This window comes from Tasmannia lanceolata, unplaced genomic scaffold (assembly GCF_043159265.1).
Source record: "Tasmannia lanceolata isolate RefF3 unplaced genomic scaffold, GAP_Taslan_0.1 ptg000019l, whole genome shotgun sequence".
In the NCBI taxonomy this organism is placed as follows: Eukaryota; Viridiplantae; Streptophyta; class Magnoliopsida; order Canellales; family Winteraceae; genus Tasmannia; species Tasmannia lanceolata.
Window position 1 is genome coordinate 30,988,054 of NW_027518696.1, and position 14,268 is coordinate 31,002,321.

Consider the following 14,268-nt stretch of genomic DNA (forward strand, 5'->3'; position numbering starts at 1 on the left):
AGGTAATTTTGTGCGCACACGTAGGGTCTCTTTCGCAGTTGGTGCAGAGACGAGTTTCCAGGTTGCAGACGATGGTGAGAGGATGAAAGTACCTGCGTTGGGGAGGATGGATCGAGATCCCTCTCCAAGGTTGACTGGGTGAGTCAACGGGTTGGCAGTTACACATGTGCGTTGGTCGTGTTGATAGAATCAGGAAGATTCAGAACCAAGGTGATTCGAGGGTGTGTAGCTGGTACTTTAGAAGGCCAATGGTGGTTTGCGGTGATAGCGGACCGGTGGTGACATCAATGGAAAATCTTTAGGTGGCTGGAAAATAAGCCAAGATGGAGATTGATGGGAAAGTTGCCTTATTTCCCCCCACCACTAGGTTGCTTGGGTGGAAAGGCAAGAAGGCAAAAAGGGAAAGTATCTTCTTTCTCTTGTTTTATTCCTTTTTTGTTGATGTGCCAAAATAGCAAGTGTTTCTTTTAGGTTTTAGAAAACTGAGGATGTAAGAGAGGTCTTCTCTCTTATGTGGTGTGTGGAAACGTGGCTAGAGAAAGAGAATGAAAAAGAGAGAGGAGAGAGAGAGAGAGAGAGAGAGAGAGAGAGAGAGAGAGGGAGAGAAGAGAAAGTGGGCTTTTCTTCTAGGGTTTTTCTCTTGGGTTTTCTTCTTGGGTTTTTTCTCTTGGAGTTTTCTCTTGGGTTTTCTCTTGTACGATCTTGGTTTGGGAAGCAAGGAAAGGGTTGCGGGTTTTGGGTTAAATCCATTATAATCCTTGTATATTGTTTTTCTCATAGTGGAAGATCGTGTTTCTCGCCCGTGAATTAGGCTTGGCTGAACCAGGTAAAATCTTAGTGTTCATCTTGTGGCTTGATTTGATTATTTTACATTTCTGTTTAATTTGTGCACGATCGGATGGATTGCCCGGCGGATTTTCTCAACAATTTGCAATATCGTCATTGATAGTGGGAGTTGCGATCTATGAGAACGTGGTGGTGCAAGAGATGGTCGACCAGCTCAACCTCAAGACCGAGAAGAGGCCTATGACTTACAAGTTTGCATGTTTCATGAAAGAAAATGGGGTACATGTTAATCAACGTTGTTTAGTTTCTGTTTCTATCGATAAACAATATCAAGATGCTCAATAGTGTGATATGGTGCGGATGGATGCTTGTTACTTATTGGGTCAACCATGGCAATATGATCGAAAAGCTAACCACGATGGGTACAAAAAGTTACACATTTGTTAAGGATGATGTGAAAGTGATTTTGGGCCTATCTAAGATGGAAAGTATTCCTAAGCCTTTAAAAAAAATAGGAAGTAACTTTATATCAAGGGCTGAATTTTTTTAGGAATCAAAAGAAAATAAGGGACTGGTTCGAGAGAGCAATAAAAATATGATGAATTGGCCGCTAAGCATAGGAAGCATGTGAAATTTAAAGGAGACTTTGTTTGGATCAACATGCGAAAGAAGATGTTCTCAAGGGGTAAACATGGCAAGTTGCAAAGCCGAGTTGATGGTTTGTTTCGTGGACTAAAACGAATTGGTTAGAATGCTTATATGATTGAGCTACATGGCGACATGGGAGTTTTTGCAACTTTTAACAGAGCTGATTTGGAGGCCTATCGTGGAGAATATAATGATGATCATTCGGGCTCGACGATGAGTCCTTCTCGACTAGGGGAGTCTGATACAGCCGCATACTTTGATGACGTGGAAGATACCATCCCAAAAATCAAACTAAAGAGGAATGTTAGGAAACAAACTTACCTTAAGCTTCACTCTTATCTTTAGTTACAAACAGTTGGCATTCCTAGATTATAAGATATCTTTTACAAGTTTTGTTTGTGTTAGGAGTTAAATAAAGTAGTAGTCGTTTTATGCTTCCTATTTTGTAGTGGTTATTAGTAGTTAAAAGTCTTGGATGAAAGAACGTCTTTATATTGTATGTGGACGTGAGAAGGGGACAGAATTAGCTTTTGACGAAAAAACACGTTTTTATCTTTCTTCTCTTCTTGGTGATGTGGTTTGAAACCAAAAAAAAACATAGATTTGAAGTTGGTTGAAGGATTTTAGGTTTTGGCTGTTGTTTTCTTCTTTTGCTGCACTAATTTGTGTATATGGTCACGTGCAGGACAACTTATATTGGGGAATGATAAAATGCCCCCCCCCCCCCCCCCCCTTTAACATTATTCGTTAAGTTTTAAAGGCAAAGAAAAACGTTAAAGGGGGTGAATTTATCCTGAAGCGGTGAATCATTCTCACAGAAACCGTTCTGGGGAGGACAAATGTCTAGATGACTCCAAGTTGGGGCTCCATATGATGTTGGGTCAGGTAGATATCCACTTAAATAATTTTAGGGCAGTGATATCCCCCCCCCCCCCCCCCCCCCCCCCCCCCAACAGTTTCCGTTAACTTTTATGAAGGGGTGGAGAAGCAACCGTTAACTCCAAAAGCATAAAAAAGTTGACTATTTATGTTAAAAGGTCGGAAATAGCCATCAGAGGGAGGCGGGGGGGAGGAGGGGGATATTATCTAATTAAATGTACCATTTCTATTTTCTACTTATTTTCTTTACCGTTTCCCACAACTAAAAAAGATTTGCTTTATATTTCCTTTGCATTTGCCACATCATATCTATGTACGTATCGATGCAAGTGTAGGCTGTGTAGTAACTGAAAAGAGCCAAGGGCAATTATTAGGAATAGTTGTGGGTTGCACAAACTTTATGATTCTCAATGCCATTGCCCATTGATTATTATCTAAGGACATGTTTGGATGCATGGTTCTATTTTCTTGGAAAAACTTTCCCTAAAAACTAAATTTTTCACTTTTTGGTTAACAAGTATTTCGGAGATTTTATATATTCCTTAGTTAAAATTTTCTCAGAAAATTTGAGAAAACATAAAACCTAGTCCCCTATTTTCTTTTCTAGGAAAGGAAAATACTCCAAACTTGCATAATACTCCTATTTGTGTATTCACATTTGAGGAAAATAGAAAAAGTTAAAAAACAAGAGAATAAATTTAAGAATTCTAAAAAGGAAAATAATATTAGAAGACCCCTATCTCATCAAAAATTACCCCTAGACGCACTGGCACAGACGAGGCTTTGGACACTTTCAACTTCTTGGGAGTTCCTCTGTCAAGTCCTACATCCACATCTCTTCAAATCCTCCAGTGTCGTGCATTGCCAAAGTTTGGAGCATCCCTGCATTCCTAGATTATGCGCACTTGCACAGACAAGAGTTCAGGATAGAATCCTGAAGTCGAAGAATTATGATTAATGATCATTGTGCACTATGCATGGAAGCAGGAGAATCAGTTTACATTGCAGGTTTATGGAGCAAAATTCTAGACAGATTTGGTATGACATGGATATTCCCATACTGCACATCTGACCTCCTAGAGTCTTGGTACGTTGTACCTTGGCCCGATAAAGGGAAAATTCTATGGAGGTTGGCGTTAGCAACCTTATGGGTAATCTGGAAGGAAAGAAGTGCTCAAATATTCAAGAGTGTTTTCAAAAGTCCATTCTTGGGTCAAGTGCATTCCCTGCTTCAGCCTTTACTCAAGCGCGGAAATAAGACTATGCTGGAAAGAAATATGCCCAATCAAGGGAACATCGGAGCAAGTCGCTCCAAGGTAGATTCCTCCCAATCCTGACTGGCCAAAGATTAATTTTGATGGTTCCAGCTTGGGTAATCCTAGGCCGGGTAGGATTAGCGGTCTTCTTAGAGATGCGTCAAGAGCCGCCGGGTGGGCTTTCAGGTCCCATTGGATTCAAGGATTTTAGAGAGGCGAAAGTATGGGCTCTTCTACAAGCCATTAGGATAGTGGATAGGACTGACTTGGACCATCCTGTGGGTTCAGGAGACTCTTTTAACATCATCAGATGGTTGGACGAAACCCATCCTCCCCCATGGAGGTTCTCACAGTACTTCGACAAGAATCAAGATCGGTTGGCAGTCACTACATTTAGAGTGCAACACACAGTTTTAAATTTCGACTGAAATCCGAGGGATTTCGATGAGTACCGAAACGAAAAGGTACCGAAATCAAAATTCCCGTAATTTACCAAATTTCGTGTGAAATTTTCGAAATTTCAGGAATTTCGTCGAAATTTATAATAAAATAACAATTTTTTATTTCGTCAAAGAATTTCAAACGAAATTACCAAAATTTCGGTAATTTCAATTGAAATTTTGTCACAAAAATCCAGGATTTCTTGCGCCAATACAAAATTTTGCCCGAAGTTTCGGTTTTGGATAACGCCAAAATTTTAGCCAAAACCGAAATTTAAAACGATGGCAACACATAAGGAGGTCACTAACTGCAAGGTGGATTGCTTGGCTCTGGGCGGGGATTGCACTAACCCATATTGTCTTTTATTATTTAAACGGTTGTCAAAGGTTATTACAGTTCCCAAAAAGTTCTTAGAAGCCAATTAAAAGACGAGAGAAACTGAGTTCGTGTAAGTATTAAAAACAATAAGAAAATAAGAAAAAAAAAATCCTAGAACACTCCTATTTTATTGAAAATAACTAAAATACCTATATCTCAAAAAAAAAAAAAGACCAAATAACCCATCTCATACAATGACCGAAATACTCTACTTCATGAGAAATTGACTAAAACTTTCTGCACATCCAAACATGCCCTTAACGTCTTAGACACCAAGTTTTAGACATTAAACAAATGATGCAATTGAGGAGCATAGCAGAAATGAAAACTATTGAAGCCATAAATCACTAAAATCCCCCAAAAGTTGTCATTTTACAGCAATCTTGTTAATGCATCACAGTTAGATCAACCAAGGGAATATGGTGGCATTTCTTTACCTCCCATTTGTCGAGCAAGAACTATAATTTATTCTCTGTGGAGATGCCATTTTGAGCAACGCCATCACCTCTGTAGTAATACTCATGATAAGGAACTTCAATCATTGGCTTGGGTAGCGGACGGCCGTTGAAGTCTTGGGGATAGAATTCAAAATTTGGTCCAAAATTGAACTTCACAACACAGTTGGGCTGGTTAGGGAGAGTGTACATGGATGCGGCCGGATAATAGCGCCCCCCATATAGATCAGTGAAAGCCACACCTTGGCATACTCCATTCTTGAAGAAAGATATCTCACTTCCTGCATGCATGGATGGTGTTCCTCGTAAATACATGAAAGATTGTTTTTGTGTACCACTGCAAAAATATAAATTTTAATAAAATAAATTATAGAAATATTTCTCATCATAAAAATTATCAAGCAGCAAGCAGCATTCATCGAAAGAGATATCACGTTTCCTTTCTAGTCTTGTGGAGGTGCATGCCACAATTGATCTTGTGAATATCAGCAGCCTTGTGTGCTTCACATTTTTAGCATCAATAACAAACTAGAAATCAATCTCTGTAATGCCTTTTAGCATCTCAAAATAGTTTGAAATTACAGACTGTTTTGGGAGGAGGCAGAACTTCCCTCCCTCCCTCTCGTGTTCGCAATCTTAATTCTCGTTTTCAAACCCTTGCTGATCCCCGCAATCTTCACGGGTTGACGGACGGATGGAACTCTTCGCTACTCAACGCATCAATAAGAAATGTAGATTTTTCCCATATTTTTTTCTGTCTTTAATATGACATCGACTAGGGTTTTCCTCTCTCGCTCTCTCTGTTATGGGTTAGCATCAATTACTTGTTTGATTTTAAATTTTTGTTACCCTGTAGGATTTAGTATCATAGAGAGTTTTGATTGGAACCTCTAGCATTCTTGGCTTCTGGGATGGAAGCGAATGCAATCTGATTTTGGTAATTTTGATTTCGACTCTCTTATGTAAGTTTGTGTTCCTCTTCAATCTTTCTCAGAGACATTTGGTGACTTCTGTTGTCATCAAGAGGATCTGTGTATGTTTCGACGGGAGCGAACATGATCTACAACTGTTGCTGTTCGTTTTTGTTATTTAACATAAGGGGTTGTCTCCATGTGATCGGGATGGCTGGGAGTATAGAGAATTTGGAGACATTTTATAGACCCAAGATCTAGTGGCACTTATCTTGTTTTGGCTACTCCATTTTGGTTTTGGAACTTTTAGCCATTTAGTGCTTTCACTCTTGGAACTTTTAGCCATTTAGTGCTTTCACTCCTTTTTTCCCCACTAGGTGATCTGAAAGTTACCATCAACATAAAGATACTTATGTGCATCCAAACACTAGGAGACTACAAAGACGATTTTAATGTGCTTCTTGCAAGCATGGTATGAGTAATCAATAATCAACTGGAGATTAAAAAAAAAACATTAGTAGTATACTTCTACAAAAAACTGCAGTGCATTAGATTAGCTCATCTTCGAAGTCGTTTAGAACAAACTTCTCATATGTTTGCACTAAAGCTTGGTGCGACAATATGGAAAAACCCGACCCGACCCGACCCAAGAAAATATCTAGGGAAGGGCCAGGTTTATGAATCATGGGTTTCCTAACAGAAAACCGACCCGACCGAGATAGTTTCTCGGGTACGGTAGGGTTCTAGAAAACCCAACCCGCCGGGCCCGAGTTATACCTATCCATGCAATTGTATTCGCGGAATCTCCTTCTATAAGAAGTGGCCCTAAGTTTTTCTCTAAGTAACATTTTAGACCGAAGAGGAGTGCCCTTACCTCAGCCTCATTGGCATCACATACTCCAATCAGGCCAGAATAGTCATCACTGTATTTCCATTACTATCCCGTATAATCCCACCAATTCCAGCCTTTCCGGGGTTCCCAATAGAGCTTCTGTCGAAATTCAATTTCAACCAACTCATCGGCGGTGCTGTCCACTTCAGAGATATTTTGTTCACAATCTTCTTTTCTAGAATAATGCCCTTCCAGTTCCTCAGGATATCGCCAATCCCATATGCAAGATTTCTCGCTCCTTTGACAAGCGAAATTAATTCAACTTTGATATCCAATGTGATACGCTCCCGTCTTTTAGCCGCATGTCCAAAGATTCTATTATTGCGTTCTTTCTAGATTTTCCATGTAATTACGTATGCAATTAGCTTCCACATTGCCTGTCCTATTCGCCGAACAGTCCCTCATTCCAGTTGAGTATTGCCCTCCTTATGCTCTTCGGAAATACCCAAGTTATACCAAATGATCTTACCACACAAATCCAAATCTAAGGTGAAGGGGCAATGAAGAAGTAAATGGTTCAATGCTTCCTCCAATCGATTACACAGGATGCACCAACTTGCCATTTGAAATTTCCTTCTCTTCAGTCTATCGCAAGTATTGATACACTTGTGTATAGCAGTCCATACGAATGACACCATTCTAGGTGGGGCTAAGCTCCTCCGAATCTTTGCTCTTCATGACTCTTTCTTGCTCACATTATTGAACGCGGAGAAGAAAGATCTTACCGAGAAGCTTCCATGCGATTCCGGTATCCATTTTCTTTCATCTTGTTCATGGATCGAGCAATAAGAAGAGTTTAGAGTAGTGAGGAGTTCTGCAAAATTACCCATCTTTTAGGTTCCTGCGGAAGCGGATATCCCAGAAGATTGGCCCATGATTCGCGCCCATTTTCAGATGGTCAGACACTTTTGAGCCCCCATCTGTGGTGAGTCTAAACAAGTTTGGGAATTACAGTTTCAAGGTTTTTTCCCCCACGCATAAGTCCTCCCAAAAGCGAACATTATTTCCTTTGCCAACCTAGAATCTAATAAGGGATTGGAATTGCTCTCCCGATGAGCATATTGATTACCAAGCTCCCAACCCTTTTCCACCAACCGGGCTTTTTGCATCCCCTTCACCCCATTCCATCCTGTACTTATCACCGGTTATTTTGTGCCAAAAAGCTTCCTTTTCTTCTCCATAACGCCATAGCCACTTGCCGAGAAGCGATTTGTTGCGTAATTTGATCTTACCAATGCCCAATCTGCCATGTTTCTTTAGTTTACTAACCTTTTTCCAGTTCATCAAATGCTTGAGCTTCTTTGCTTGTCCATCCCCCTCCCAGAGAAAAATCCCTCTGTAATTTTTCAATCCTTAGGGCAACCTTTGCCGGAATCTTATATAAGGACATGAAGTACGCCGGCATATTCGCAAAGGCAGCCTTTATGAGGGTAATTCTTCCTCCAAATGAGATGTATTTTTTCTTCTATGTTGCTAGCTTCCTTTCAATTCGTTCCACCACCGGGTCCCATTGTGCTAGGGATGTAAGACCATAACCTAATGGGAGACCCAAGTAGGTGATAGGTAGTTCACTGTCTCCACATCCAATCAAATCGGCATACTTCCTTACCTTCTCTTGGTCAACATTCATACCCTCCACCACCCTTTTGAAGAAATTAATTTTCAGCCCTGAGACGACTTCAAACCATCTGAATAGCCTTTTTACATTAATGACGGAATTTTCTTCTTCAATTAGTACAAGTGTATCATCAGCAAATTGTAGGTGACTGATAGTTTCTGAGTTTTGAATCGGATTCAGACCAACAAAATAACCCTTCTGTTCCGCCTTGGAAATCGTAAGGCTAAGAGCCTTTACTATCATAATAAACAAATATGGTGATAGTGGATCTCCCTGTCATGACCCCCTTGAGCTTCTGAAGTAGCCCTCCGCAGTTCCATTGATCATGACAGAGAATGAAGCGGTCGATATGCACAACCACATCCATTTTCTCCATCGGCTACCGAAACCCAGTTTTTCCTGAATAAAATCCAGGACTTCCCAATCTACGTGGTCGTAAGCTTTCTCAATGTCAATTCTGATTATCAACCCACGCAGTCCATTCTTCTTTATAGTATTTAAGATCTCATATACCATCCAATATCTGTTGTTTGTCAACAAAAGCGCCCTAGAACTTGGATATTATGTCGCCCATTACAGATTTCGATCGCCTTGCCAAGATTTTTTACGCTGATAATACCTTCTTTTTGGGGGATCAAAGTAATGGACGTCGTGTTCGCCTCCCGGTTCAATGTTCCACGCTCATAAAACTCCTTTACAAATGCCATAACTTCCTCCTTCATGATCCCCCAATAAGTCAGATAAAAAGCAATTGGGAAGCCATCCGGGCCTGGCGCTTTGTCCTTCTGCATAGAAAATATAGTTGTTTCCACGTCATCCTCTGAGAAACTCCTTTCTAGGACTTCCTTCTGCGCCAGAGATATTGAGCGAAATTGTAATCCCTCCATCTTAGGCCTCCATTCATATTCCTTTGCATACAATTTGGAAAAATACCGCACAATCAGATTTTTGATATTTTCCTTGTCCTCCACCAACTGATCTCCGGAATTGACACTTCTCCGGACATAAGCCATTCTGTGGAAAAATTTAGTGTTGCAGTCACCTTCCTTTAGCCATAGTGCTCTCGATTTTTGTCGCCACGGATCTCCTCCCTTCTCAATATCTCGTCGTGTTCTTCCCTTAGTTTCAACCTATCCAATTTTTCACCCACCTCCAATTGTACATTCTCCTCCCTCCTTTCCAGATCGTGTAAAGAAGCATTTGAACCTCCTTACGAAATCTTTTTGCCTCCTCTGATTTTTGCCCATTCTTTAATCCTTGTCTTAAGAGCCTTCAATTTCTTGCATAGGATAAATCCTTTCCACCCCTCCAACCTACACTCGTTCCACCAAACTGTGAGACCCGATCCCGCTAGAGGGGCACGACCCGCCTCCCTCTTGGTCTCTCGTACCCACGCGAACGGCATGCGTTTTTTATTATTGATATGAATCATCTTTTCTGTGAACTTGGGATCCCTAAAGAAATCCGAATTTCACACAAAAGAAAATGAACAGAGTCACCACCTAGGTAAGGAACCTAGGAGCCATAAGTGATACTGCAATGATTTGTGATCCCAGAAATCTAGATTCGTTACCTGATTACGAGAATGGAAGGTATGACGGATTACCACCATACGCACCATTCTTGCCCGATAATCCGGTCTTCAATTCCAAAGATTAGCTCATTTAAACTTCTTTTAGGGCTCATTTAAACTCTTTTGATGTGCAAACTATGAGACATGTATCCTAAATGATCTAATTTCAATGTGATTCATAGGTATATCTCTTGATTCTCTTGATTCAGTTTGGTTCGATCAATATGAGAGTTCTCCTAAAATCTAATTTTGGGGGAAAATCCTAAGTGATTTAATCAATTTAATTTAGGGTCGAAAAATGATAAAGAAATAAACAAAATAAAACCCTAAAATCCTACTGGAGTATGTGTAGGGTCGACTTGAGCTTGGAATGCCATCCAAGTTGCCCACGTACCCAAGCCTCACTGGGATCAAAGTCGACGTATTTCGGTGACCTAAACTAAGCTACATATCTAACTCATCAAGGACACCAATCTTGACTGGACAGACTGTCTTTTTAGAGAGATTATTTTATTCAAGTTGATTACATTTTATTATCCTTGGACTCCATCTAAGATACTATATGATCCTATCTAAGTGCAAGACACTCCCTAGATTAATGCAGGTGAGTCTTACACCCTAGGTTAACTAGGCTTGTCCTATAGGGAAAAAATGATTAACTAGTGAACCTAATCTATGACTCAGTTGCTAATAATAGCAATCGGCCGTAATGAGGCTGGACTCCTAACTCTAGGACACCCTAGGACTTAGAACACGACGCGGCATAAGTGTCCCTAAAGGGGCTCTAAAGGCTCCTACGAGGTGGGACCGTGATCTAACGGTTCCAAAGTCGATTTGGACTTGGGTTTGCCCAACCCAAATTATTAAGTTAATGATTTATTTTTTTTACTTTTAAGGGATTCCTATGACCTAGAATTCAAAGTATCCTAAGGCTCTAAGGGTTGGCTATTTCCATGCTTGGGTTGAATTCATAGAAGGAAATCGTGCTTTCTACCCTTATACTATTCAGCAAATAAATTATGATATACTGTTGCGTGGCATTTTCTCAGGATTTCCGTGGACAAAAACCTCGGAGTCAACAATATATTTAAATTTAGATGCTAAAAAGTCCAAGGTCGATCGCAATGAAGAAACGATTATGAATACAACCCTCCTATCTAAGATGACCTAGAATAGCAAGTTATGAAGAAAGTTAATGATTTTTAAAGTTTCTGTTCCAGCAACTTAGGGTTTACATACATTCTGGAAAGTTATGATATTCTGGAATTTTTCCTGATTTTTAGAATTAAAATGAATTTTTAATGATTTTAACAAAATTAGGCCAGATTAATGGTGTTACAAAGCAACATATAACAAACATGCTCCAAATCGGTCCAAATTAACACTAGAACATGCTCATAATAATAGAAAATCACAGTAGAAATTTCACACATTATTTCTGGATTTTACTATTTTTAACAGATTTACTTATGTTCTGGCCAAATCAATTAAAAATCAATAAAAAATATCAAAACATGCACAAAATCCCAAAAAAATCACAATATGATTTTTCTGTGTCAATTCACGTTAATACGAAATTTCAGCTTCTCAGGCGTTCATTTGATGGTATCTCCTTCATACAAGTGAAAATAAGTGATTTTCATTTAAAATTTACAGTAAATATAATAAATAAACTCAAAATCTTTTGAAAATTTTTGTATGATATTCAAATATTAAAAGGCTACTGAGAATAAAATTTCGTCCAATTTTGAATTGTTTTGATACATGAACGAATTTTTATTCGTCAAATTCCTTTTTTTCCATGTATTTTTTGAACGAATTTTAAAGTTATCAAGATAAATGAATTCTACTTGAAATTTTAGATTTCTAGTGTTCTTTTATCCCAATTGAAACTCAGAAAATATAACCTCGCGAAAATCCTTGAATTTGAACCACTTGCTTTGTAAATCGACTCAAAGACCACTTGAAACCCTAATTGGTTGATCGAATTTTAAAGTTATCGAGATAAACGAATTCATGATAAAGGAATTCTACCGAAGATCGCCCAATATAATCTGATTCGACGTATGTTGAAGTAAGAGATGAAGAAATCCAATTGTGCTTTGATGAAGAACAAATATGGGAGATAAACCAAAGCACTACACAAGAGGTGACGAAACTTTTTTAAAGGAGATAGGGCTGGACGAAAATCCATGAGTGTGCCCAAGGGTTCAATGGCTTATTTTTATAGAAAAAGCTAGGGTTGGATGAGAATTGGAAGCTTCCAATATGAGAGCTCCTTCCTTTAGCTTGTTTCCAATTCTCACATTTGACCTTCTGTTCCTTTAGTTTCTAAATTGGATTAGCTTCTAATTTTAATTTCTTGCAAGCCAAGGCATGCTAATCAAATTAGGAGAAATTCCTCATTGCCTTTATTTGGAAAACCCTCTTATAAGCAACCCTTTCTTTCTCTCTTCCTTTCTTTCTTTTCCTTTTTTCTATATATAATAAATAAAGCCCCCCAACAAACTGGAACGCCCAACCATGTGGGGCGCCCACATGTGTGGGTCCACATGGGCCTCCCCCATGTGGGCTTCAATCCAATGGGCTTTTTTTGGTGTATTTGGGCTTTATTCAACCAAAACTCAATTAAATCAATTAAATTCGAATTTTATATGGATAGGCCCAGCCCATATGGCATCTATGGTGAAACCCCAACCCATGGTCGAACCACCCTCTTTAGGAAAAATAATTTTTCGGACCAAAATGCTCCTATTTGATCAATACACACCCAAGTTTTGAAGTTCACTTCTTTTTGTGGATGATTTCAAACAGGATCACTTGGAACCCCCTGAGAAATTCCTTGACACACAATTTTCAAGCAAAGTAAAACCCCTGAGAAATTCTAAATTTAGCAGGTTTCCCAAAATATATGAAATTACTTATGATTTCTCAGACACACTCCGGGGATCAAATGAGACACATTGGAAATGACCAGAATACCCCTGAGGTTTAAAAATAGGGGAAACCATGAGAAACTCCAAAAATAGCAGGTTTCCCAAAATTCATGAAATGACTGATGATTTCTTAGACACACTCCGGGGATCAAATGAGACACTAGAAATGACCAAAATACTCCTGAGGTGCAAAAATAGGAGAAGCCCTGAGAAACTCTAAAAATAGCAGGTTTTCTCACTTGATTGGAAACTTAAATTCTCATCTTACGGAGATTAATGAAACCCCCTAGAGACCTTTAGGATTGCGAATCAACTTCAAAACACCTAAAATGAGATGAAATTTACCCTAAAATGCCCTAATGCAAAATACTAACTTAGGATTTAACTGACCAACCAAACCTTTTGCTTTTTAAAGCGTAGCAAAATGGGGGTGTCTACAGATGCCCCTCTTTGGTAGAGACGACGTAGTCATTGAATACCAAAGCAAAAGTGTCAGAGCCATTTTCCGTGGCCATTTTGCGTAGCTTTAATCAACAAAAGATTCACTACACACAATGCAACCTAAATGCAAATATATTCAAAATGCTTCCCAATGCAAGACCCTAGACGAAGTCCTAGAATATAATCAAGATCATTAATTCTTAACACCATGAGCTGGTAGTTCAGAACAATGGAGAACTGAATTCGATCTAAGAGCGAAAATCACACAACTTAGAATGAAAGATAATCGTGAAGCTGCGCCGTTCTCAAGGCAACGAGGGGATGAGATACCATTTTCGAGCAGATTCTGGAGAGAAAGGAGCAAACACCATTCTCAAACAAATTTTAGAGGAAATGAGACACAGTAGTCAAACGGGCTCAAAGGAATGAGAGACCATTCTCAAATGGACTCGGGACATGAGACATTGTATTCATATGGAAGACTATGAATAGATTTTTGAGAAAATGAGATACCATGCTTTGAAGAGGATAAGAGACCATTCTCAAATGGACTAGGAAAATGAGACACCGTTCACAAACGGGCTCACAGCGGATAAGAGACCATTCTCAAATGGACTCGGAAAATGACACACCGCTCACAAACGGGCTCAAATAGGATAAGAGATCATTCTCAAATGAACTCGAAAAATGAGACATCGTGCACAAACGGGCTCACAGCGGATAAGAGACCATTCTCAAATGGACTCGGAAAATGAGACACCGCTCACAAACGGGCTTAAATAGGATAAGGGATCATTCTCAAATGAACTCGGAAAATGAGACAACGTTCACAAACGGGCTCACAGCGGATAAGAGACCAGTCTCAAATGGACTCGGAAAAAAGATGAAACACCATTCTCAAACGGGCTCAAGGAATGAGACACCATACTCATATGGGCTCAAAAAGGATAAGAGACCATTCTCAAATGGCCTCGGAAAAAAGATGAGACACCGTTCTCAAACGGGCTCAAGGAATGAGACACCATACTCATATGGGCTTGAAGAGGATAAGAGA

General features: G+C 39.4%; 1 protein-coding gene across 2 annotated transcripts in view; it reads right to left on the bottom strand.

Annotated features, from left to right (window-relative positions):
- Positions 1-4,497: 4,497 nt before the first annotated feature.
- Positions 4,498-14,268, bottom strand: part of LOC143853081 (protein TRAUCO-like) — a 28,975-nt gene continuing 19,204 nt past the window's right edge. The window contains exon 2 of one of the 2 annotated variants that reach the window (XM_077362801.1): positions 4,498-5,124. In XM_077362801.1, the coding sequence (XP_077218916.1) occupies positions 4,847-5,124 (278 nt within the window). In that variant the 3' untranslated portion in view covers positions 4,498-4,846. Of the gene's footprint in view, positions 5,181-14,268 lie in introns of both variants that reach the window. The other variant, XM_077362802.1, reaches the window with a different exon arrangement.